The 26,953-nt window shown below is 33.7% G+C and overlaps 2 protein-coding genes across 4 annotated transcripts; one reads left to right on the plus strand and one right to left on the minus strand.

Annotated features, from left to right (window-relative positions):
• The first annotated feature begins 1,396 nt into the window (after window positions 1–1,396).
• LOC126669035 (malate dehydrogenase, mitochondrial) lies at window positions 1,397–4,545 on the plus strand. The gene is made up of 7 exons (XM_050362312.2): window positions 1,397–1,770; window positions 1,929–2,102; window positions 2,238–2,406; window positions 2,680–2,741; window positions 2,873–2,994; window positions 3,667–3,784; window positions 4,139–4,545. Exons 1-7 carry the CDS (start codon window positions 1,507–1,509, stop codon window positions 4,274–4,276), a joined length of 1,047 nt encoding a protein of 348 aa, XP_050218269.1. The 5' UTR covers window positions 1,397–1,506; the 3' UTR covers window positions 4,277–4,545.
• A 3,959-nt stretch (window positions 4,546–8,504) lies between these two features.
• LOC126669565 (tRNA dimethylallyltransferase 9) lies at window positions 8,505–16,952 on the minus strand. Of its 3 annotated transcripts, XM_050363065.2 has the most exons (12): window positions 16,615–16,948; window positions 15,851–15,904; window positions 15,319–15,361; window positions 15,052–15,160; window positions 14,601–14,633; window positions 13,890–14,088; window positions 13,253–13,478; window positions 11,069–11,163; window positions 10,551–10,642; window positions 10,183–10,258; window positions 9,012–9,145; window positions 8,505–8,929 (listed from the first exon to the last, which is right to left on the minus strand). In XM_050363065.2, the coding sequence occupies exons 1-12, from the start codon at window positions 16,858–16,860 to the stop codon at window positions 8,848–8,850; spliced, it is 1,389 nt and encodes a 462-aa protein (XP_050219022.1). In that variant the 5' UTR covers window positions 16,861–16,948; the 3' UTR covers window positions 8,505–8,847. The 3 variants fall into 3 exon arrangements, with proteins under 3 accessions (XP_050219022.1, XP_050219023.1, XP_050219024.1); XM_050363066.2 differs by lacking the exon at window positions 14,601–14,633 and having other exon boundaries at window positions 16,615–16,947; XM_050363067.2 differs by lacking the exons at window positions 8,505–8,929; window positions 9,012–9,145 and having other exon boundaries at window positions 10,184–10,320; window positions 16,615–16,952.
• Between the last annotated feature and the right edge of the window lie 10,001 nt (window positions 16,953–26,953).

Raw genomic sequence — 26,953 nt, forward strand, 5'->3', positions numbered from 1 at the left:
TTTGAACCTTTTTAAAAAAATTATTTTCTGATCTCCTGCGAGGAGGAGGCTCCTCCTCGCCAGATCTGATGCGAACCCGTGTGCATTTGAGTTCGCCTCAGGCGAACCCGTGTGCATCTAGGCTCGCTTGATGCGTTTCTCAGGCGAGGAGAAGCTAGCTCCTCCTCGCCTGAGAACAGAAAGTTTGATTTTTTTTATTAAAAATATAACATATGGGGTTACTTTCATATTTAAAATTTTGAAATTAAAAGGATTAAATTGTATTTTTTTTAAAATTATTAGGTATTAATTTAAAATGTTAAACAAAATTTAGGACAATTTTAAATTTTTTACCATAAAAAAACTACCCTGAAAAACAAAACACTATCAAAACCGGAGAGTATCTCACTTTCTTAGGTGAGAGTGGGGAGGGGGGGTTTTATACCAAATTTGGCAAGTTCAGGGTAAAAGTGATCTTATTTTGCTAATTTGGACGTTTTTGATATTATATGCCAAGTTTAGAAGGTAAAGTGATTCTTTGATCATCTTTATTTTACGCATTTAAGTTTATGACTTACTTTTACCCGCGCTTGTTAAGCAAACATGAAAAAAGGAGAGCAAATTGATCCGAAATACTAAAAGTGCGGGTTTTTTCTCCACCTTTTTCCGGCGAGGATGTGTTTTTAATATTTTAGGTTTAAAATAATCTGCAGTCCCTAACTCTGTGACCTTCCATCACCACTATACTTAAACTTCAGTTTCGGTCCAAAACCCTCATATTTTTTCTGGTGGCGCTCACAAAACTCTTTTTTCGCAAAAAAGACTAAATACTCTTAAAAACTACTATTAATTAAAAAATAAAAAGTCTAACCAAACCAAACTCAACCCAACTAAATTTAAAACCACCCACTCAATCCCCTAACCGCCACCCATTTAACCTCTCCCCGTTGTCACCATTCAGCGCCGCCCTCGTCGCCCTATAGACACTTAAGGACAAGCAGGTCTACTCGTCTCAGACATATCTACTCTCCTGCTCGACCTCTGCTCGCCTGTTCGTCCTCAAGCGACGGCGGTGGGTGGAGCGGCGGTGGGTGGTGGGAATTGGTGAACGGGGGTGGCAGTTAGGGGATTGGGTTGGTGATTTTAGATTTATTGGGTGGTTTTAGTTTGGTTGGGTTGAAGATTTGGCTAGATTTTTTATTTTATAATTTATTATAATTTTTAGGAGTATTTTAGCCATTTTCTGTATAAAAGGAATTGAGTGATCGCCGACAAAAAGTTTAGGAGGTTTATGCACCGAAGTTATAAAGTTTGGGGATGTCGGTGATTGAAAGCCCCAAAGTCGGGGACCGTGGATGATTTTAAGCCAATATTCTACGGCAAGTGGAGGGGTGCAATTAATTGTTTGTTCTCAAGAAAATATCCTTACATTGTCACTCTCCTCGAGACTATCGCAAACATTTCCATCACTCTAAACCCTCTCTTAACTTCCACCTCTGAACCTCTCCCAAAGTAAAAACCACAAAAATGAGGTCATCACTGTTGAGATCCGTGAAAACCCTAGCAAACTCAACCACCACCACCTCATCTTCACACTTCCTCCGCCGTGGCTACTCTTCCGAGTCCGTTCCCGATCGTAAGGTGGTCGTCCTCGGCGCTGCCGGTGGTATCGGTCAGCCACTGGCTCTTCTCATGAAACTGAACCCCCTTGTTTCTAATCTCGCTCTCTATGATATTGCTAACACTCCTGGTGTCGCTGCTGATATCAGCCACATCAACACCAGATCTGAGGTATTTCCGAATTTTTATTATTTCTTAGCATTTTTTTAGTTTTGAATTTTAAAACTTTATGTTTAAGATGTTATTTTTCCTGATCTAAATATGAATCTTTTGCTAGGTTGGTTGAATTTAGGACAGTTTGAGTTGAGCTTGTATTTTGTTTGTTATAGGTGAAAGGGTACATGGGAGATGATCAGCTAGGACAAGCTTTAGAAGGATCAGATGTTGTAATCATTCCTGCTGGTGTCCCAAGAAAGCCCGGAATGACCCGTGACGATCTCTTCAACATAAATGCTGGAATCGTCAAAGGTCTCTGCGAAGCAATTGCCAAGTACTGCCCTAATGTGAGTTTTGATTCTAATTTGATATCTTTCATGTTAAATAATGCCAATATCAGAGCCTTACTAAGATATTTATTTAATTCAGTGTTTGATGGTGTTTTTATTAATGTTTTGGCATTGAACTGTTTATGTGGCTAGGCTCTTGTTAATATGATTAGCAACCCGGTGAATTCCACTGTGCCTATTGCTGCTGAAGTATTTAAGAAGGCGGGAACATATGATGAGAAAAAATTATTTGGTGTAACCACTCTTGATGTAGTCAGGGCCAGGACTTTCTACGCTGGAAAGGCCAACGTTCCAGTAGCAGGTCTGCCTTAATTTCCAACATATCACCATTGCATATTGCCATATTGTTTACAGAGTTATACCTTTTGGTGTAGGAGTACGAGGACATATATATATAGAATAGAAGAAATTACTTCGTTAGGATGCATTGTTTGTATGGTTTTCCGATGCATTCTCTTATGTAACATTTTGAACTATTTCTTAAACTTATCTGCTTTTGAACATACAAGGCACGCATATTTAATGTATGCTTGTGAAGATTCCTGTATTGACTTCTGCATGTCTTGCTTTGCAGGTGTGAATGTGCCAGTTGTTGGTGGACATGCAGGCGTAACCATTCTTCCACTATTTTCACAAGTAATTGGCCATCCCTGTCCTTTTTTTACCCTCCTCCCTTAGATTTACCTGTGAATGGATTATTTTCAAATGCTACTTATGGATTTGCTTTTCATTGATTTGATTTTGTTTGCTTATTACTTGTTTTGCAGGCTACCCCTAAAGCCAATCTGTCAGATGACCATATCGTAGCTCTTACAAAGAGAACTCAAGAAGGTGGCACAGAAGTTGTTGAGGCAAAGGCTGGAAAAGGATCTGCAACATTGTCAATGGCGTAAGTTTATATTGTGGTTGTACTGCGGTTGTTTTTGTTGGTCAACAATATATTTTGAAGTAAAGCTATTCTTTTAAAGACATTTTAATGCTTAGCTGACCCAATAAATAAGATTGATTAATATTTTCTTTAAATATAATTATAGCATGAAGATTATTATTTTCTGAAAATGTAATTGTAGCACACCAAAGTTTAGTTTGAAATGATCTGAGTTATAGGGTTGAGTTGAACTACTATTATGATTCGTGATAAGGTGACTGGTTGGCAGTTTGATTTTCCTTGAATACATGAATGAAGAACTAGAACACATGAACTCAAATCCGCAGCTGTGTGTCAAATAATTATTCTGTCTATTTAAGCTTTATCAGTAATTTAACATATTGAATTAAGGTTGATTTTTTTTTTAAAAAACTGCACCATGAAATACATGTCATCTTTTCTCATCATCAAACTCATCCTCAATTGAGTTTCTTCTACTGTGTACATCTGCTTAATGATTCCAGAGCCATTATGCTTTTTAGGATTCCTTTTCTTGAGTCCGCAAATCATTTACTTGATCTATTACTATAGAACGGATCTTCTATTTGAATTCCTTGTTTTTTTAAAAAAGTATTGATTTACTATTTACTTTTTTTTCCCTTGTTGCTGACTACTGTTATGGATTTATCTCAGCTATGCTGGTGCATTATTTGCTGATGCATGCTTGAAGGGACTCAATGGCGTTCCAGATGTTGTAGAATGTTCATTTGTGCAATCAAGTATCACTGAACTTCCCTTCTTTGCCTCAAAGGTGATTTAATTTGTGATTTATATTGAACAGCAGTATTAGTGATCCTTGAGTGGTTTGTATTGGTGGTTTTAACAATTTAGTGATCTTATTTTTAAGCAAATGAGTGAAATTCTATGTCAATTAGTACTATTGTCATGCTCTCCAATTTTCTTAATACTTCTGAAAACAGTGTCATTATTTGACTTGTTTAACCTTTGCTAGCATTGTGTTTTTGACCCGTGGTATGGCCAGACTATATTTATGTATATATAGTTTTATTAACGCGTGATGACCGTGATGAGTAAGTTAGCCTGTTAATATGTTATTTTCCTGCAATGTTCTCTGGTCTAAGCTCTGTAAGTATCTTAATTGCAGGTGAGGCTTGGAAAGAATGGCGTTGAGGAAGTTCTTGGGTTGGGTCCACTTTCCGACTATGAAAAGGAAGGCTTAGAAAAGCTGAAGCCCGAGCTCCTGTCCTCAATTGAGAAGGGAATTCAGTTTGCCAACAAATAGTAAACTACATTTTCATCGGCTGGTGGTATTGCGTTCCTTCCACCATAAACACAATTTTTGCAATTCTTTTCCTGTTAGTAAATGTTGCATCGTTGCTGCCAGAAGCACCGGCTTTTCTATTGAAAGTAGTATAGGCTTTACATAAACCGAAGTTTTATCAATAATACTCTTATGGGAGAGATTCGGATAGTGATGCGGATAAATTTTATTAAGTTTCTCAGAATTAGTGACTGAGCCGGCTTAAATTATAATATGAAATAATTCTGATATGTGAGAAAGTGTTTGACAATCAGGAGACTTGGCTAAAGAGCTAACAGTTATTTTTATTCCTTGTTATATTTGTATGCAATTACTTGTCTGTTTTGATGCTGGCCATTTAAGATGACAAATTCATTTATTAGAGAGAATAAAAAGGATCCGTTGTACGTTATTAGCTACACTCTAGGATTGATTGGCTTATAGTCGAAAAGAAAGCTTAATCTTACTCATGGTGCAGGCTGATGTTATGAAAAAAATTGAACACTGGTAAATTTGTATATAGGGAATGTAATCCTATTTTTTACTATGTATTTTGTTGAAGTTTTTTCATTTGCAGGAGGTCCAAAATGAATTACCGAATCGAACCGAACCAAAACTGACCGACAAAATTCGGTGAAATTATTTCGGTTTTAAGTTAGAAAATGTGCAATTTGGTTTTTAGTATCGATGTTATTCGGCACCATCAGTTTTCCAATATTCAAAATCGAACCGAACCAACTGATGCGCACCCTTGTTTTTTACTCCTCCAAACTGCTTCCATCCTACCTTATTAAAGAATTTCAGCCTTCAACATCTTACTCACACCTTTTAACTTATTAATCACCAGTGCATCTCTTTTATTAATGGCCTAATGGTAAAAAAAATCCAAACCTTTACGACTTGTTGCAATTCTATCCAAACCTTTTAATTTTTGCAATAATATCTGAATTGCATTTTTATTGTTGCAATAATATCCAAATTGCATTTTTTGTAGCAATAATAGTCAAATTGATGGCTAAACTTGTTGTTTTCAATTAAAATATTAGGCTATTATTATTTTTTGATTTAATATAGTAAAAGTCTCAATAAATAATAAAAACTCAAAACAATTCACATAAAAAGTGCAATTTGAATATTATTGCAACAAAATAATGTAATTTGGATATTATTGCAAAAATTAAAAGGTTTGGATAAAATTGCAACAAGTCGGAAAGGTTTGGTTTTTTTTACCATTTAGCCTTTATTAATTGATTCATTTAGATGCTGTAATTTTTTTTGAAATTATGAATAACAGAGTCAACATATAAGAGATAAAATGGGGGAAAAAATCGAACAAAGAAACCTATTGTTTCCTTACATCAAAGGAACGGCATCAAAAAAAGATCTTACTATTCGCCGCCCCTATTTACTAGGTACCGCCCCTAAAAATTATAATTTTTCCCTTTAACTAAAAAAAAGTTCTATCAACTTGATTTGAATACATCGATTATAATGACTGATAACGCTTACGATTCGTCGGAAAACTAGTATCAACAAACGAACGAGTGTATCCGGGTTTCAAGATAAATTACTTATTTTTTCGGAATTTTTATTTATTTTTATTTAATCTGTATGGGCCGACGTTCCTAGGGTGTCGGCCCATAAAAAAATAAAAAAACGCAAAAACAGTCTAAAACGAATTAACTATCACTTAGGTTCTCGTCCTCTATCTCGGCTAGATTCCAAGCAAATTGTAATATCTGTTTGTCGGGTTTGAAAGCAAAGTTAGATTATATTATGTAAAGCGTGCATGAAAAGTGAAGATAGATTAGTATGCCCCATGCCAAGCCTCTTTAACGCGTCGTTCCGATCACCTAAGCATGACTAGGTTTTATTAGTCAAAGTGTGCGTGAAAAATAAGCCGAGATTAGTATATCCCGTCTCAGACCTTTTTAATGCGTCGTTTCGATTACCTAAGCATGGTTAGGTTATATTACGTAAAATGTGCGTGAAAAATGAGTGTAGATTAATATTTCCCGGCTCTGACCCTTTTAATGCGTTGTTCCAATGACCTAAGTATGATTAGGTTAAATTACACAAAGTGTGAGAGGATTTATATATGAAATTTTTTAATTTTGAAATAGGTGAAAGGATATTTTGGTAAATTTAGAAGCGGTACTTAATAATTTAAGGCGATATTTAATAGTCCACTAAAAAAATCTCCTCTCTGCTTCCTCTAATTTACAATAACAAAATGTCAAAATCTAAAGGTCTAATTACTTAAAAAAACCCCATCTTGTAATATTTTTTCGTTTATACCCTCACGTAGGAAAAAGTTCATTTGTACCTTCTTTTTGATTTTTCGTTTTCATCTCTACCCTAAAATTTAAATTTTTGACAATTAAATTAATTAAACAATGAAAACATTATAAATGATTAATAATATTAATGTTTAATTAGAATATAAGCTAAATATAAAGGATCATTTTGAATATTTTTTTAAATGAAAAGAGGTCAAATTAGCTCTTTAGGGTAGAGACGAAAATAAAAAATTAAAAAAAGAGTACAAATAAATTTTTTTCTAGATCAAGACATAAACGAATAAATATTATAAGGTGGGATTTTTTTAAGTAATTAGACCAAACCTAAATGTCCTTCATAATCAAAATCAAGCTCCATTTCATTTTGCCCCAATAAAGTTTGAAAGAAATTGAAACAAATGAGCCATAACAACAGTTGAAAGAAATTATATTGGAAATTAGAGTTGGCTGTAAATTGAATTTTTTTACACCAATTAGGTTTTTGAGAAGGGGACAATGTCACAATGGTAACTTTGGTATATTTATCATTAGGCTTAATCACTCAAAAGCCCCTCACATTTAATTTTTTTCAATTGTATCCTGACGTAGGAAAATTCTCTTAAAACCCTCCACCTTTAAATTCTTTTTCAATTGTACCGCAAAGTATTAAATTGACCTCTTTTCACATAAAAAAATTAAAATAATATTTTATTTTTAATCTATATTCTAATTAAACACTAATATTATTAATAATGTAAAAAATCATTCTTCCTAAAATTATATCCAATAATTTTTTAAAATTAAAACCATAAAAATTTTCAATTTAGGGTACAATCGTTGATTCTTTAATAGAAATAAAAATATAAATAAATAAATTAAAAAAAGTGGTATGTTGCTGCCATTTCGAAATGATTCAAGGAAAAGATAAAGGATCCCGGAAAAAGATTCAGCAGCTATCGCATCTCCTGCTTCCTCAGGCGGAACTGGCTCTCGCATGGGAACTGATTAGATAACGCGTTCACAACGTTCAATTGAATCAAAGAAGCCTTCCCCAAATCCTTCTAGAGCCCAAACCTCCATTTCTCCGACTCGTTGTCCCCCTCGCTTGGCCCTTATCGAGCATGTTATCCTATTTTTAAATTGATCTAAAGATGGGGGATTTTGAGAGGATTTTCCTACGTCAGGGTGCAATTGAAATAGAATTTAAAGGTGAGATGGTTTTGAGAAAGTTTTCCAACGTCGGGGTGCAATTAAAAAAAAGTTTAAAGGTGGAGGACTTTTGAGTGATTAGGCCCTATTATTAATAAAAGTTTCCTAGCTTTTAGTTCTCATTTTGTCCACGTCGGATCCGTTAACGTGTGTGTTAATAACACCATTTGAATGGGGTGCTTAAATAACAGAATTTGGCAATATTAAGATCATTTTTACTACGGGTAATTTTATAAAAATGTATAAATTATACATGTTTTTTTAATTTAATCACGAACTTTAAAACGTTTCAATTGTATGCATGAATTTTTATTTTTTCTCAATTCGATATACGGGGTAATATGATGACGTGGCTGCCAAAAATAATTTCCACCTCAACAAAATTACGCCAATAAATGTGTGCCACGCTATCATATGCATCAAATTGAGAAAAAATAAAATGCATACAATTGAGACGTTTTGAAGTTCATAATTAAATTGAGAAAACATATATAGTTTATGAATTTATTTGACATTACCCCTTTTTACTATTCATATTACATTAGTATCAAATTTGAGATGTGGAAACAAAATTAAGGTCATTTTTACACCTTCTCCCATAAATATTTAAAGTTAGCTCAAAGAAAGAAATAAAACGGATGTCGCAACCCAGCCTGAATAATTTAGGTAAAAACTGAGGTTCAAAATTGGCAAATATCAGGACAACAAAATGCAGAACATGCTTAGTGCAAAACAATAGAAGACATTCATATTTATATCAAATGTCATCATTTTACACCCTAATTTGCCGGTCACCAACCCCGAAAAAGAAAAAAAATATATAATACCAAAAGAATGGTTGAAGTAATAAGCATAAATATATTCTTGCGGCCCTTCTCCGTATCACATTATCTGAGCTTGCAGTTCTGAAGGTGAAGGCATAAAGAATGTTCACTACGTACTAGAATCGACAAAGTAATGCTAAAGTCAAACTCGAATTCAGACCCCATTCTCACATTTGCGCTAAACACAGTAAGCTCATCTATGCTATCAAAATGCAAATTGCGAAATGAAGGCATCTCCAAGTCAAACCATGCTGCCCGTTACTGTCTCTTGTGTCCTTAACCAGTCTAAAATATCGGAGCAATCATTTCGGCTGACGAAATGCCTTCACAGAAAGGCTAGTACTTTAGCTTTTTGCAGCAAATAATATCAATGTGTTTATTTTTCAATTACGAATTAAATCATACCTATTTTTAGTGCGGTAAGTCTTTAGTTGACGATTTTCTTGTTGATTAGATTTATCCATTCGAAGAGATTCCGGTACAACCAAAGATCCAGTCTGATCATGGTATGCATCATAAATAAAGTTAAGCACCTTATCCTGCAATAGAGATAATTAGAATAATTAGCAAAAGAAAAATAAAATGCCATATCTACTATGACTAAAAAGGGTCATATGCTTTACACAGGAAAAAGCCAAATAATTATTGAATACTTTGTACCTACATTATAAGAAAACGGAAACACCAACAAGGAACACATTAAATTAGAACACAGCAAAAATATATTTTTAATAAGAATAAGTTGTGGTATAATAATGTTTTGGAGTTTCAAACGCATTTCCAGAAACGGAAAAGTACAAAAACGTAGGACTCAACTAGTTTCCATAGAACATAGCATTGTTCCTAATCTTATGTTATGAAGCTTTTAGCAGAACAATGTCCAAGATACGACAAATCCATTCTTTAAGTCGCAACTTTATAATAAGTGAAGTTGCATTATTTTAAGCAATTTTTAGATGTTCATTCTCACACATCATACTTTTATCTGACTTAAGATTTCCTCCAGGATTTTTATTTGACATATCTCAAGACTACAAAAACCCTGTACTGGAGTGGGTTACTCACAACTCTCTTAAGCCTTCACAAGTCTTTTCTAGTTCTACTCTCTTTCTCACACATGCAAACACAAATCTTTAACTGATCGACTGATGAGAAATTGAATGAGAGATGATAAAGCAAGTTACTCTGATACTTCTCTTTTTACTTTCACCCTCAAATATAACTTTTTTCATTATTTATGTCTCATAATATATATAATGATAAAAGATAAGATAAGATAATTTAACGCCAATACACCACACGGTGCATTTTACTTGTTGAAATCCAGATAGGTGGAGTCCAACACTAATTGTTTGTTCTTCGAAAAATATTTTCAGTTATCACTTTGTTCCTAATGCATGCAACACACAGAGACACACTGCATAACTAGTCCTTTAACATGAATGCAGAAGCACATTTATCCTCCTTCAATTCCAACATTAAAAGTGAATTTTTTTATGCCAAGCACTCAAGCCAACACAGTGCTGCAAGCAACTTCTAGTTATCTCCTTAAAGAAACAATAGTGAATTAACATACCAAGGGCTTAGAAGCATCGACCCAGTGATAAATATGTTCATTGCGAAACCATGTCATTTGCCTTTTTGCAAAATTTCTGCATCAAAAGAAGATTACTCATCAAAGTGCCTATCCTGGACTTATCAAGTGCTTAAGGACCTGCATATTATAGTGTAAAGTAAGCTTTGATGATGATGTGATGTGATACAGACATCAAAAAGGGAAAAGAAGTTTTCATATTTTTATTAACCACGAAAGGAAGAATATACTAATAACCTCTGAATTATTTTTAATAACAAGTCATATCTTTAAATTCTCTAATCAAGGGACAGAAAATAATCAGCCATTCAGATTGAACTGTTCAATAGCTTCTAAGTAAATTGATTTACCTTGATGCTTTTTGAAATTCAGATAGAAAAGCATAGAACTCTCCCGTAGAACTACCACCTTGTTGCCTGAACTGTAAGATGTACTCCATGGCCTGAAAATAGTAAATCATACAAGTGATGCTGTCATTTATTAAAACAATTTTGGTGCAGGATAGTGGTATCACATCAAATATACCATGAATTGGACATAATGGTGATATCAACACTGAATTAAACCTAAAATTTAGTTTAAAATCAAACACATCTCTCTCTCACGTGCATACTCATACATGGTTGCGCATGCATACACACAAAAACAAACCAAATGATTTGATTTAGCAGTTACAACTTACAAGTATTCCAAAAGAAAGATAGGTGCTATGAGTAATTAACCATCTAGGCAAAGTAGGGATTTAGGAAACCATATAAATGATATGCATATTGACCATAAGAGTCATTTAAACAACATTTCGGAAGAACGATATCATAATTAGCTTAAATAACACTAGAAATAGTAAACAACTGAGTAAACAAGATACTTGTCTATAACCAATTGCTCGAGTTGGTGAGTTGGACTTGGGAAGGAGACCCATATCAAGAAGCCATTTGGCCTCAGACAATATTCCATCAGTTCCTACAAAGAAAATAATAATAATAAAAAAACAGATTACTGACAGCAATTAGGAGTTGAACTGTGCAAGTATATAAAGAATTTACAAATACCAAGGTTTTAAGGATAAATCTTAGAAGCAAGAAGGTACGTAACATAATTGTGGGAAAATGTCATGTGCTACTATCTATTGATCAAATATGGAATACATCACATGTTATCGATATCAGATATGGTTGTCATCTCTTAGTATATAATGAATATGAAGTAATATATTATAATGAGCAAATTACTTAGAGGCCCCCTGAGGTATATCATAATTAACAGTTTGGTACCCCTTGTTTCAAAAGTCTACTTAATGGTCCCTCAGTTTTAATTCCGTTAACTGAGAGATCCTTATGTTAATTTGAGGGATCAAATTGTTTAACGGATTGAAACTCAGGTACTAAATCGTTTAAAAGTGAGAGACCAAATCATTTAATAAAATTAAAAGTGAGGGACCAAATCGTTTACAAAACTAAAGGTGGGGTATCAAATTGTTTGAAAATAAGTGTTGAGATTAACGGAGGGACCTAATAGTTAACAGAATTAAAACCGAGGGACCATTAAATAGACTTTTGAAACAAGGAGTACCAAACTGTTAATTATGGTATACCTCTGGGACTTTAGCATAATTTGCTCTATTATAATTATCAGATATAGTTATCTCTTCATGCTATTCTAGCTTGCCTCTTTACTGCAATGGGTGTCAAAATTACAAGAACTGAGGGGCCACAGTCGTAGGAATTAATAACCCAATACAAACTGCTAAAATAGTAAATATCAAGCTCATCCTAATAATCAAATCTGCCATAGATTTGTAAGTGAAAATAAATGCCCATATCTTGTTTATTTGCATGCAAAGTCTCCCTTGAACTGCAAGGTATTTTCACCGCAGTGATGTCTATCAAGGAAGAAAAATTAAGAACCCAACTCCATGATCCGATAGCTAAAAATTGCTAGATCTCTACTTAAATGTGACTTATTTTGTGGAAAGGATTGCTTGTTGTCCAGTTTGAAACTCAAAATTCATGTCTAGTTTTAAAAAAATTCCAAATGAAGAACTACAGCCAAACTTTCTTAGTTTCTTGAAATTATATTATGCTCCAGAAAATGACTGTAACATGTTCTCCGGGATTTCCTAGTAAAATCAACATTTAGTAAGGAATGTGGAGAACATAATTCCCCATGCAGACCTCAACCATAAGTCTAACTATTATTATTAAAATATTTAACTTATTGTCTTATGTAATTACATTTACAGTATGTAAACAACTAAATGTGGATTGATTGGTTTTTGGTGTTAAATACAAGTACCAGTGCCCACAATATTTTACGTGGCTTACACTCTTATCCTTTTCATTTTATTTTTACTTCATTTCTTTGTAGTGTTATAAAACCCATTGGTGTTAAGTGGAGATGCCCAACCATTATTTAAACACATGTTCATTCACACACACAATGTGGGATACTCATACTCCCACTTCAACACATGTACTACATACTATTGTGTTTCTGGTTTTCATGTTTTGTTTTATAATATCTAACAGTTATTAAAAGATTATTCCATCTTTAACTTTGAGTAGATTTGAACTGGTTTTATAAGGATGATTTTTAGATTTGACATGCTTACTAAAGTAATGAATTACAAGAAAAACTATATACATATCAACATAATACCATCTAAGGAAAACAAAAACTCGTTAACTTTCTTATAATCAAAATAAATGAAATACTGTAAAATAGACACATAAACAATTTTTTCAGTTCTCAAGTTTCCTTTTAGAAAATGAAGATTTGGAGGACAAGACAAAGGAAAAAAAATGGAAAATGAAAGAAAATTCATAATTAAATGGCGCATCAGTTATTTAGGTTTTGCAAACAATTAAGATGGTAAAACAGAACTCTTTTCAATAATAGTTTAGCCTTGGTATGAGAATAGAATAGTTATTATCAAACTTATCTCAAAAAGGAGAGTAGATAAGTCTATTGTCAAAAAAGGTTGAATAATGCGGAAGGGATGAGTTTAAGATCTCTAAGAAAAAGGAAATTACATTAAGTCATATAATTATACCTGAAAGCATATCTTCACATCTGTAATCAATTGATCTGTAAAGATCTATTCTAGGGCTTGAGAGGAAAAAACATAGGAATTCATAATCTAGATCCTTTGGTTTAGCTTTCTCGTATACATCTCCAACCACATTTGCATTGAGAGAGCTCTCAGTTAATCTTGTAGCTGATTGTTCTTTAAAGGAATCATATGGAACTTGAAAAGAAGATGGAGGAGATCCAGTAGCCTGCCATGGAAAAGGGAACAGTACTAAATTTTTATACGTAAATCAATTTAAAAACCATGACCTTCTTAAATCAATGCTTCAAAAACAAAATACGAGATCTAAAAGAAAGAATACGCAGTTAATCTTGGTGGACCGAAATCTGAGATAATAATATAGCATGAGAATTGTAAGAATGACTGCTATTAATACAATAATACTGAAAAATTCTTGATTATTTGATATATTTCAAGTATCCTATCCATGTGGGGAGAGAAAGTGGGAGATAGAGACATTGATACCAAAAAGATGTTAATTATTTGATATATTTCAAACACCCTACCCATGTGGGGGAAGAGAGAGGGAGATAGAGCTACTGAAGTTGTTAAACTGTTCAGTATTATATCTAGACTCTAAAGGACTTAACAAATTAACCTTGATTATCTCAAGGCTGCGTCGTAATCGATACCAATCGTTGGCAGGCAAAAATTCAGCCTTGGGATCACCTGCATTGACCACTAACTGTACAGCTGCATCCCAGTCCTGGTTTTCCTGTAGTTCTGCAAGCTCTGAGTATGATTCAGATGCAATCTCTGGTGAGGCTTTAGGAACATCTGGCTTCCCATATACAAACCTAATGGTGTCATTAAAGAGATAACAGAGAATGTATGCCACATAAGTTCTTTCCTTGCTCTTTTTAAAAAAAAAATATTACCACTATAAGTTTTGTCCCTCCAGTCTATTTCAGAGAAAAATATTTAATCTGATGACTTTACATTAACATTTCATGTAAACATTTTACACACAATGTGACCACAAGTTATCAATACAGCAAAAAAAATTGGTCAGATATTGTAATACATATATGACAAGACCTATGATCCCCATTTTTCATTTTAGGGCTGCAATGGAAGCATATTCCTTTTGTTTTGATTGGTGAAACAAGGGTGTGAAAGCACTACGTGATAGTATCTATGTTTTAATCCTTAGTTAAGTTCACAATGACAGTTGAAGTAGAAATTACAAGTTCATGTGCATTTGTGATAGCACAATTGTTAATTAAGCCAATATTACAAACTTCTGTACCGAACAATTAACTTCAAAGTACAATGCATTTAACTATGGTTTCATACATATAGCAATTACCCAATCTCATTGAAGAAAGAAAGTCCATGCGTCCTGACAAGCCCTCGTTGTTAAGAGAAATAAAGAGAGGAAAATAAGATGAAAGACAAAGAACTGTTTTATAAAGAAACAAATTAGAAGTTAAGATAAAAAAGGAGAAAAGGAGAAATCTGCAGCAGCAAGGGATGAGGAGAAGAAAGAAGTTTTTCTAAACTGGACTGCCCAAGAAATAATAAATATGTCAGTATGCACCTTATTTAAGATAAATTTAAGCCATCACACTTCTGTTAGCATTGAAGATATCAATTTATTAACCAAGGTTAACATAATAGATCCTACATATGCAAAAAGCTAGCCTGCTGTACTAAGAGTGATTCTATAGCTGGACTACTTTGAGGACCTTTTAGCATAAGCATTTTTTCCAAAATGGAAAAGCATTGAAAGAAGTTTGCCAAGACATGCAGAAACATACCATCGCAAATATAAACCAGTCCCACCAGCAACTATGGGAACACGGCCTCTGTCAAGAATATTTTGAGTGGTATGCCTAGCATCCTCAAAGAATCGTCCAACTGAATAATCTGAGTTAATATCAAAGAATAAGCATCATTAACCTATAATAGCACAAAAGTAAAATTTTATCTTCCATGAAAAGGCAACAGAAAAAATTACCACGATAATAGTAATGTATTAAATGATTATTAGCATCAGTTAGTAGTCTAGTACAGCAAAAACAAACCTTCAGATGGGTGTAATATGTCAATCAAATGGTGAGGCACTTCCTGGAAAAATGAGAAATAGTTATATAATTGCAGCTAGACATGGAAATTTACAGAGACTTAATCTTAATCAGCTCTAGCAACTGATTATATATGCAAGCAAAAAAAATAGGGATTATGTGATTTATTTCAATGAGAGAGAGATTATATTTAGAAACAAAATGGATTTCTTAGCTAATCGCTGCTCGAAAGAATCATGTGGAACCAAACAAAATGAATATTACCGCACATTTTTTCCTTCATTTAACTGAAGATAAGTTGCATCAAATTTCACTCTAACAAACTTATAAACTTCTCGGTTCAAAAGAAAAAAGACTTATAAACTTTGATCATTCCAATAAATGTTTGTATTTTCAGTCAATTGCACAACAATTATTGCAATGCTAAATGCAGTATCACCAACCTTGACATAACTGATAAAAAAATTTGAGTTAAACATAAATAAAAAGACATAAACAAGGAAACAAAGAACCATAAATCTAAACCAGAAACCTTTCTTTCACTTGGAGTAGGCTTTGCTGATCCAACATCAAGACCGCGATATACCTGCAAAATCAAGCCCCATGCTTTTAGAGTGAGAAAACAAGATGCTTGGCTAAAATATTACAAGCGTCTAAAAGAAACAAATCATCATCTGGATTAGGCATTGACACATAAATTTCTAGCCCAAATTCAAGTTAAAAAATGAAACTTTTCCATCTAACTAATAAAGTTCCACATTACAGAATGAGATATTCATATCCTCGAATATCTTTTATAACAGTGCAGAGAATTACAAAACCAAACAAGAAATACATGTTCATTTTCCCAAAACAAAAATTCAGAATCAGTAAAAGGCTAAACCCATCGCGATGCCCCTGTACTTTAACAGTTTTGTTCAAGAAGCCCCTACCTCGAAAAAATTTATCTTCCCCGTCCCTCTACTTGTCATTTTTTGCAATTTTGACATCATTTTCTATGTTTTTCCGGTCACTCTACTTATAATTTCCTTTCCTTCTATTCACAAAAAAAAGCATGAAAATCAAAAATTTGGCAAGGTGGTGGTTACAGTCAAAGTTCTGATTTATTTATTAATTATATTTTCTGAGTTATCAAATAATACAATTGAAATTCAAAGTATTGAATGATATAAGAACAAGCATTATCAAACTAAATTCCTGCTCAATTAATTCATTTCTTTAATTCGCATTTTTTCTTCAGAATTCAGTTCCACATATTTCCTGCAATTTAGACTACTCAAACAATAAAATTGCTACCTGTACAGAATCAGCGCTAATGATTTCACCATTAAGCCGCTTAGCCAGCTCCATGGCAAGGCGGCTCTTTCCGGCCCCAGTGGGACCAGAAATGACAACCACCTTCTCTTTTCTACTGGCCGCCGCTGAGCATGCGATGGTTGAAGTGGAGAATAGGCAGCTGCGGCGGCGAAGTAGTGGAGATGAGGAGGGGAGGAGGCAGCGGAGGCAGCGCGTGCGAAGGCCACACACTTCGCTCATTATCATTCCTATTTAGTGTTAAGAATGGGTTTGGTTTTTCTTTCTTCTACCAAAAGCTAAAGCTACGCTAAGGTTTAAGGTGAGGTTTTGGATATTTTTGCAAAATTTATGCATTTGTCTCAACTTCTAGAGCAAATTACTATCACACATTTATATTTGACATTATTCACAATTTAATCCCTTTTATTTGAAAATCAACAATATGCCACTCACTTTTGTTTCTGTCAACAACTTAATTCTTCCGTTCATTTTTTGTGTTAGTCAACGAAATTATATAGTCTCCACTTTTGATTTTTCAACAATTTGATTTCGTTAACTAATATCAAAAATAGAAGAAGGGACTAAACTGTTGAAAGAAACAAAAATACAAGGTTATATAATTTAATTTTCAAACAAAAAAATATTAAAATGTGGATTATATCAAATGTGAGGAGTTCGTAGTAATTAACTTTAACTTTTACTACAACAAGCAAATTTTTTTGAGTAGGGCTCTTTCCACTCCATAAATTAGTATTCGCACTACATTACTCTGTAAATAGATTGAATTATCCTTCATCTCGATTAACTTCCCTCTCATTTGAAATTCTAATAAAAAATTACTCCCTCCGTCCCAAATTGATCGGCAATATTTTGCATTTTTTTGTCCCAAATTATAGGCAGTAATTTATTGTTTAAATTCTTAAATGGCATATATGCCCTCATTAATTGTAATATATTACATTAAAAAGAGAGAAAAACCCACTGATAAACAAAATCAACATTGCATTAAATAGGGGTAAGTGTGGTATGTTTTTATGAAATTACTCATTTTGCATAGGTTTACTAAATTTCTTAAAACTTGTGTTTGTTCTAACCTGCCTATCAATTTGGGACGGAGGGAGTACATCACTCTTAAAATTGTTACAAATAAATGAAAAAAATTACATGAAATCTCTCAAAATTGCAAATATTTATGTTAGTGACTCAAAATTTTATTTTTTTGCAAAAATCCCTCAATTCTAAGAGATTGTTTTCATGCATACCTTTTTATATTTGTCATTTCTATTTTATCCCTCTTTATAGTATATGTTTTTTATTGTGTTTCTATTACACTAAATAATTTACCCCACTTTCTTCTTCACTTCCCATGACTTATCAACAATACAAGTGTCACGACTCAAATTCAGAGTCGAGACCGACGCTGGAGAATGTGAGTGGTAGCTCCGAAACCCGTAGCAGGCCTAGAACCAGTCTAATTTGTTTTCCCGGAAACATGAAATACTTTAATCACACAAACATATAACAACGAAAACACATTTGTAAATGCGACACGATACCATATATAAACACACTGTTGATACAATCATATTGGGCAGTAACTTTTGTAATATCATACGTATTAGCCTCATTTATCGATCTATACACAAGCACTGTTAACATGAACAGCATCAAAGACGATCATGCGATACTACGTAGCCTAACAAAAGACATATACAAAATAACAGGTACAAACATATAAAAGACATGTAAAAACCTGCTATACTAGGCCACGACTAGTCACCATGTTCTACTGCAGCTCTAAGAGAAGTCATGCTTTGTACAAGTCAAAAGACTCCTGGTAGATAAGAGAATGTCTGTCTAATCCGACATTTATCACCCGAAAGGGGTAAACATCAACGGGGTCAGACTATGCTGAATGAGTGTACACATTACTAATGGTATTACTCAAAAAATAACATCGCATTTAAACAACACATGAATATATGAACATATATTATATTCCAAGCATTTGATCCGATCGAAGCCCTAATCCCTAAACCAACCTGGACTAGGGTAGAATTCCTAATAGTAACGAGCGAATAAGATTTCTCAAATACTTTTGGTAAGGTCCCGAGATAATTCGACCGAGTTTAACCTATACCAAGTGGTACACCGGCCACCACCACCACCCTCCGTCAAGGCCGGAAATTTTTTCGGCCTTCTTTCTTGATATGTTCTTCAACGAAGAACATACCCAGATGGGTCTGTTCTTCGTTGAAGAACAGACTGAGGATGACCGGAAAATTTTCCGGTCATCTCGGAGAAGATGACCAGAAAATTTTTCGACAGTGGTTGGAGTGGCGGCGGTGGTTGGGTTGGTTATTGTGGTTAACCAAATTGTTATTGGGTTGATTTGTTTTTTTTGTCTTTTTCTAAATTAAATTAGGGGTATTTTGGGTGTTTGAAAATTTTAAAGTCTTTCACTGACGTGGCGCCGTCAGATTTTTTTTTTATTAAGACTAACAGTTGACTGAAAAAATGGCGCCGTCATATTTGGGGTTTAGGGGGTTTAGGTGGCGCGCCACAAAGATCAGGGGGTTTACTGATCGTTTTTTTTTATCAGGGGGTTTGTCGTAATACCCCTAAAGTCAGGGGCCATGGGTGATTATTAGCCACCAAAACACAGGACAATGAATAAATTAGTTAAATAAATTCAAGCGTTAAGAACAATAATTAAAACATAGTAACAACAACAATCCACAAATTCAATTTGTTTAAACATACATAAATCCCATTAATAATCCCTAATGAAGGGTTTAGCTACACATATTCAGAGATAATTCAACAATAATGTAATAAAAATTCATGGCTGAATAAGAAACAATAATAATTAATCTCTTAATAGTTATGTACCTTAATCGACAATAATCCCAAAACAATGATGAAGAAAATCCAGAATACAAGCTAAAACAATGAACAGTAATCAAAAGCTAAACTAAACTAATGTAAAACTAATGTCTAATGTGGAAAACTAAGCGAACCCTTGATTTGTTGTTTAGTGGGGTATTTATACGTCTTTCAGCTCAGAGAAGGGTTTTGACTTGTACCCATGTGTATTTTCAAAGTTGCCCTCAAGTTTAAGTGAATTTAGGTGATGTGGCAAGGTCAAAATGTCCATTTTTTACCGTAAAATCGTCGGGTGTGCGTTCGCACACTTGAGCTTCTAGGGGTGTGCGTTCGTACAATAGAGTGTGCGTTCGCACACCCATGTACTTAGCCAAAACTTTGCTTCAAAACTCCCTGGAAAGGCTAATCTGCTCGCACACTCCTTTGCACTTTAGTGTGCGTTCGCACACTTCAAATCTGCTGCACACTGTCAACTTCAAAATGCCATAACTCGATGTAGAAATGTCGGAATGAGTCGATTCTTGATTCTATGGAAAGATTAGGATGTCTACTTTATTTATTGTGAATAACATAAAGTCAATTGAAGTATCTAAGTATTTCAAAATCTTCAATCAATAAAGAGGGGTCAATTTCACAAGTAGAAACTTGTGCTCTCGGCGCCTATTTTCATCGGATCTTCGCACAACTTTCCTCAAAGCTTCAATTATGATCCCAATGACTTCCAAATGTCTTGAATATCATGAAAAACTCTCACATTATGTCTGAAATGCTCAAACACAAAAATGAGTACAAAGAAGTTCAAAACCAACATCAAATGCACATATATGACATATAAAACACACAGAATATAGGAGTATTTCTACTCCTATCACTTGTCGTATAAATCTTGTCGATTACCAATTACGTGTTATATTCATTCCGAAATCCTAATAAAAAACGTCATGTTCTATGTCCAAATTTTGTTATTTCGGAGTCCGAGGATCGATATCGGGTCGGGGCACGTCGTATTGGGCCTCGGCACGCCGTACCCGAGCTCAAATATGCTTAGCACATTGTGCCAAGCCTTCCTAACGTCATGAGGAGCTTCCTCACATCGTGAGGAACCCCAAACAGCCTGAAACTTAATTCCGATGTGGTTCCGACTTCCAAAAAACACCCCAAATCATTTTTTCATGCTTCTACATCATTACAACATAAAACCCAACTCCAAATTTATTAAAAACGTCAAACACGACGTGGTTTTGACTAGTTTTACTCGAACTCAATGTCATTAAACTAAAATAGCCCTTAATACCTCAACACCCTAACTCAAAACCGAGCTCTTACCTTGATACGAAGCTTGAAGATGAAAGGGAACAAATTTCTTGAAGTAATGAAACAAATATCGCTCGATTCAGACGAGAAATGGCGAAACCCTAGCTTCGTCTCCTTCGTCACCAAGTTGTTTAATTGAGAGCTGATTTCAATCCTCTAGAATTATGAATTCCAATTCATAAGCAAAGCATTATATATATACTTTGGCAAACTATCCCTTTTCATCCCTTTTGTTTTTGACTAAATCAACTTCTTCTTTCAACTTCTCTTTTTAATTAAACAGTCAATTCTTCGATTTAACTCAAACACTTACGTATTATTAATATCCAAATAAATAATCATATATATTATGTCGATAACCTTTTAATCAATATATTATGTCGATAACCTTTTAATTGCGATTCTCGAGAATTAAAATAATCATTACCAATTCGGGACTTAAACTCTATTTTTATAACATTTCTTACGATTTTCTTTAGTCCCAATCTCATTCCTTTTATTAAATTCTAATATCAAAATTTTCCTATTAGAATTTCAAAACCGACCTACTTGGAATCTTATTGTGTTTTAACACATCGATACTATTTTACTTTAATAAATGCTGATATACAATTTCCATCATGTAAGTCGATATTTATTATCACCCTACTTGGATAATATCATTTCGTAAATACAAAAAATTCATTTATTTTGCAAATCCGGCCCCTCCTCACAGGTACATAGCACAATCCAACACTTAAACTTACGGGGTATTATATTCTTCTCCCCTTATAAAAATTCGTCTTCGAATTTTCATACAAACTTACTTGCTTTAGTCAACCGATAACTTTACCACTATCCATAACGGGTTTCTCTATTTATCTTACGATACTTGTCGGTGCGTGGATTTTTTACTCCAACTCTTGCACTTCTAACTCAATAACATCAATTCTTATTGACAAACCTTTCTATAACTATATTAGTGTCACGACCCAAATTATTGAGCCGCGACCGGCGCTAGAGAATGGGAGTGGTAGCTCCAAAACCCGTAGCAAGCCTAAAACTACTATAAATTTTTTGCTAACCAAATCATATTTTATATATACCATAATAATGTCAAAATATGCACGACCCCTGTTTGAATCATAAATCAGAGTTTAAGCGCTTTACAAAATAGAGTCTGCCTATTCTAAACTACTGCGGACTTGCTAGAATGAGAGCATGGTCTCATGACTTGTACTACTTCCGAGAATTAAAACTTCGGAAGTTCCGTTCTCCAAATCGTACCTAACTCAACTTGTAAAAATTGGAGTAACAACGGGGTCAGTATAAAACTGAGTGAATATACATAATTACAAGTAATAATACATAAAGGGTGAAAACGTTTGTAAACCTCTTTATGTAGAAAATATTCTTTTTGGATCATACTACTTCCAAACATACTTCGTGTGTTCATTCATACTTTCATTGTACGTACGTGTCATAAACTAAACGTTTATGTTATAGACGTACCTGATATCTTTGCCTCATTCCTATATCTCATGTACGTTTATACTACGTACATACTTGTCATGTTTTGTTTACTGTTATGATTTTTGATTATCTTTGTTCTTCTCATTAAGTTTCTCTGACTTTATCTTTCTGACATCGATAGCAAAGCCAACCGATGTGTTTCATCTATTTGACATCGATAGCAAAGCCAACCGATGTGTTTCATCTATCTGACATCGATAGCAAAGCCAACCGATGTGTTTTACATACCTCACATCGATAGTAAAGCCAACCGATGTGTTTTATATCGATAGACACGCCAACCGATGTGTCTTATATCATATCTTAATTATTGCTCTTATCTCAAATTGATTCCCGATATATTATGCTTAATTTTATCTTCATATGAGTCCCAAGGACTATTATCGAGAATGGGTGAGATACAGGTCTCGGGATAATTCTACCAAGTTCAACCTCGTATCTCAGTTCTTATATTTGGCTGTACCATAGTACGATTCTCGTTCTATGTTTATTAATTGATTCTATATTTTTTTTATTCTGTTGTATTGATCCTTTATGGACCATGGCATGCGCAATACAATCTAACTATACATTCACAACACACGCACAGATAGGATTTATTAATTGATTCTATATTCGTGCTTCAAACGTAATTTTTTCCGATAAACGAATTATACTTCTTTCATTTCTTAATACTTCTCTGTTCAATCCTCAATAGAGAATATAGGTTTTCTTAATAAAACCAATTGATATCCATAAACGATCTCATTCCAAACAACTAGTCATATTTTACTCGTTTAACGTCCGAATCTCGCATTTTCGGAGTCCAGAAGTCGCTATCGGGTTAGGGGATCGTAAAATTAGGTTTTTATAGTCATTCCCCTTCAAAAGAAGGGTGGTGCATGTCGTGCACCTCCTAGTGCACGTCGTGCATTTTCAAATTTGGGAGGTGCACGTCGTTCCCCTGCACGACGTGCTCTAACCTTGAGCATGTCGTGAACCTTCGTGGGCACGACTCCGGCCGCTGAAAACGGCCATTCCGACGTGCTAAATCAATCCCGAACTCATCCAACATCCATATAGCATCCTAATCTATCCATAAACACAATAAAAACGTATAAAACGTATCGAATACGTAATCGCGATACGGTTTTGCCGTAACCTTATTTTCAATTTAAAAACCATCCAATAAACTCAAATAAACGGCGAAACGATGTGCTTACCGTGATTACTCGTTAAAATACGATCGATTTGAGCTATAGAACGTCGAAAACGGACGAGAAACGGAAACGTACGAAAGAAACGTAATTGATCGATGAAGAACGAAGGAAATGAATCTAATGGCTTCTGGATTCCTCCTTCTTCTTATCTCATTTCATATATATATATATACATATACTGGCTAATTTGCACTTTGGTCCTTGAAACTTTTCAAAAGTTACAATTTAGCCCAAAACGTATCCGCGTCCAAATTTGAAAAGGTCTCCGATTGACTCGAGACTTTTACCATAAATACTATAACGTATTTCGCGGACTTGGCGAAATAAATTCCATTACGGGATTTATAATTTATTTTATATTAATTTCCGAAGTTATTTCCTTAAATCCCGCTAATTAGGCTAATAAAATTATTCCAACTTCCCGATATAATTAAATTAAATTCTTCTTAACTTAATTTATCGGAATTCCTGACACGTGGCACGACTTAATTATTTGGGGTATTACATCCTCCCCCCTTATAAAAATCCGTCCTCAAATTTTCATATACCTTTCTTACATACCTTGTTCAATCGTATTTTTACAAACTGCCATAATAGTTTACGTTTTTAATCTTCCTCGATAGTGAGTTCAGTTGTACCCACATATATACTTTAACTTGCAACTCCTTAGTTTATCCTTTGTCTGATATCCACTACTATGGACTCTTTGTTTAATATTGATATCTAATGCTAGTTCGTTCTAGTGATACTTTATCACTAGGGACGACAATCTTCATCATTAGGCTTCCTCGTTTAGACAATCCTTTATTCTTCTTTGTTTGGTCGTTGTCACGACTTGATCGTGTTTTCCAATATCGTTTAACCCTATGATCATTCCTTATTGAGTGATATGGTCACTCAATTAATACGTGTTTCACTACTTACGTAGTCTTTTCGTATTACTGTTGTCATCATCCAATTCTAGTTGTCGTGATCTTAGGGGTTTAGTTTCATTATCCGCCATCTTCTCTTGTCTCGTTATTCCATTTATTGTACAAAAGTTCCTTCTTTTACTTGATTCATATTTATTATGAATCAATTCTCTTTCGTCGATCGTTTACGATAACATCTTATTTATATTACTTAACCAATCCTTATTCATATCTTATCATTCTTTTCCTTCCACACTTCCGCTGCGATACTCTGATGAATTATTCACTAACTGTTGACTTGCAGATAGGTTCATACGGTCTCTTATCTATTACTATTTCTAGGTGAAAGTGTCTCAATATACTTATCGAGTAACTTCCTATGCTAACAATCCTAACCATCTTATTACGGCTTGATTCATAATTATTATGAATCAATTTTCTTTATTCGACCTTTTTTAACAAGGTTTGTTTATTCGTAGGGTTCATATCCCCTGACGTATTTAACTTCTATATTCAATTTCCTCGTCTTAGAGGTAAACATGCTTCGAGTTTAAACGTGGTCGCTATCACTTTACATGTTTGTAAAGTAGCGTTGTTCTTCTTGTATTTAATATACAAGGCCGCCTTAGAGGTTTGCAATTCAAATCTCGATACGCTTCGTTATTCTACACACATATGTTCTTATGTAGGCCTAACAAGATTATCAGTCTTGTTCTATGCCTCTAAGTACAGAGTCATTGTCTGAGTTTACTTACGTTTAAAAACTCATCCGTTTAAAATCACGATTGATGGGTGTCGAATCCAACAAAAATAATTCCTACTCTCTAAATAAAAATAACTTGTAAATAATGACAAGTAGGGTCGAATCCACAGAGATTGGGTAGACTTATTTCTTAAACAAAATTCAAATAAAAATAGGGGGGGTTTAAATTTGGAATTAAAAACAAATTAAATTAAACTAAAATTCAATTCGAAGTAAATAATAAAAATTGAGAGAACAAATTAATATGAGAAAACTCCAACCCAAGGTACAATCTTAGTTTAATTCATTGAATTGATCATCGATGCAAATATAATTCCCAAATTTATCAATAAATTGGTTATAGTTGTTGAGACGGTCTAACAACCTAATTTCTCCTTAGTTTATCGTTAACCAATGGAAGCCATGTGATTAATTCTCTTATTGAATAAACAACCCTAGAAAAGCTTCTACGATTTAATTTACCAAAAGCAATGCAATTTAGAGAAACCCAATTCTAATCAACAAACTCAAAAGCTTGGTTCATTTAGATTAGATCATGTATCCACATAACATGAATATATTATTCTACCACTAATAATTAGAACAATTAAACAATTACGGATTTAATATTCTAATTTGGCATAGACTATCTTGATAATTGAGTAATAGGCCTTTTTACACAATCAACGAAAATAGAATTCCTAATAAACATAGAAGATACATGAATATTAATAATATTGAGAAAATAATAAAGAACAATTAAATCTCACAAATCATATGAATTCAAACCTTAATTAACCTTGGGTTGGAAAGAAAAGAGTTTATCCACACATAATTGTTGTAGAGAAAGTGAAAAACAATCGAAAACTAAAAACAATGAATGACCAAAAATTGGTTTGAGAGTTTGATTTTTACTAAACCTAATAATCCCTAAAATCTCTCCTTAAATCCCTCCAATAGAAAAACTAATCTAATTCAAAAATAATAAAAGTTGTGTTGCAATAGAAATCCTTTTTTTCCTAAACTAAACCTTGAATAATAAAGAGTGTTAGTGAATAAACACTTCCAAAAACGAATTAAGATGCCACATGGCAAATTATAGCTTTTTATGCTTCTTTCCACAAAATCCTGATTTCTGGAAAACGCCGTGGGCACGCTCTAACTGAAGAGATCTTCTGTTTCTTTTTTTCCTTTAGTCCAAAAATTCTTCAAAGCATCAATCTTTATAAAAGCTCAGCAAATATCATCTTTTCACCTTCATATTGCATCCAAACATTCCGTCTAACATAAAAAACAATAACCACAATTAAGATCCATGATTAAGCATAAACACTCCATAAACACCAAGAAAATATGGTAATTAGTATGCATAAAATTCACACTATCAAAACACCCTACACTTGAACAATGCTTGTCCTCAAGTATTCATTAAAAACATGCTCAATTTTTCAATCCACTCCTCTTATGACTTATTTATCCACGATTTAAATTATCAAGTCTCACTCTTTCAAATCAAAATATAACAAGAGATTATTGCAATCCACAAATGAATCTTTATGCAAGTTAACACAAATGAGTATTAATTTACACAATTTCTTTAAAATCAAAGTGTAACAAAACCTGAACACTCTCTCAAGGATTTCTCTCAATGCACACAAAGTGTTTAAGATAATAATAAGCTCTCAAGTCAATGTATTAAAAGAATTTTTACCATAAGCTTGCTTATATATCAAATCTCCACCACTAGCAATGAATCAAATGCAAAAATCAAAGGG

This window comes from Mercurialis annua, linkage group LG2 (genome assembly GCF_937616625.2).
Source record: "Mercurialis annua linkage group LG2, ddMerAnnu1.2, whole genome shotgun sequence".
In the NCBI taxonomy this organism is placed as follows: Eukaryota; Viridiplantae; Streptophyta; class Magnoliopsida; order Malpighiales; family Euphorbiaceae; genus Mercurialis; species Mercurialis annua.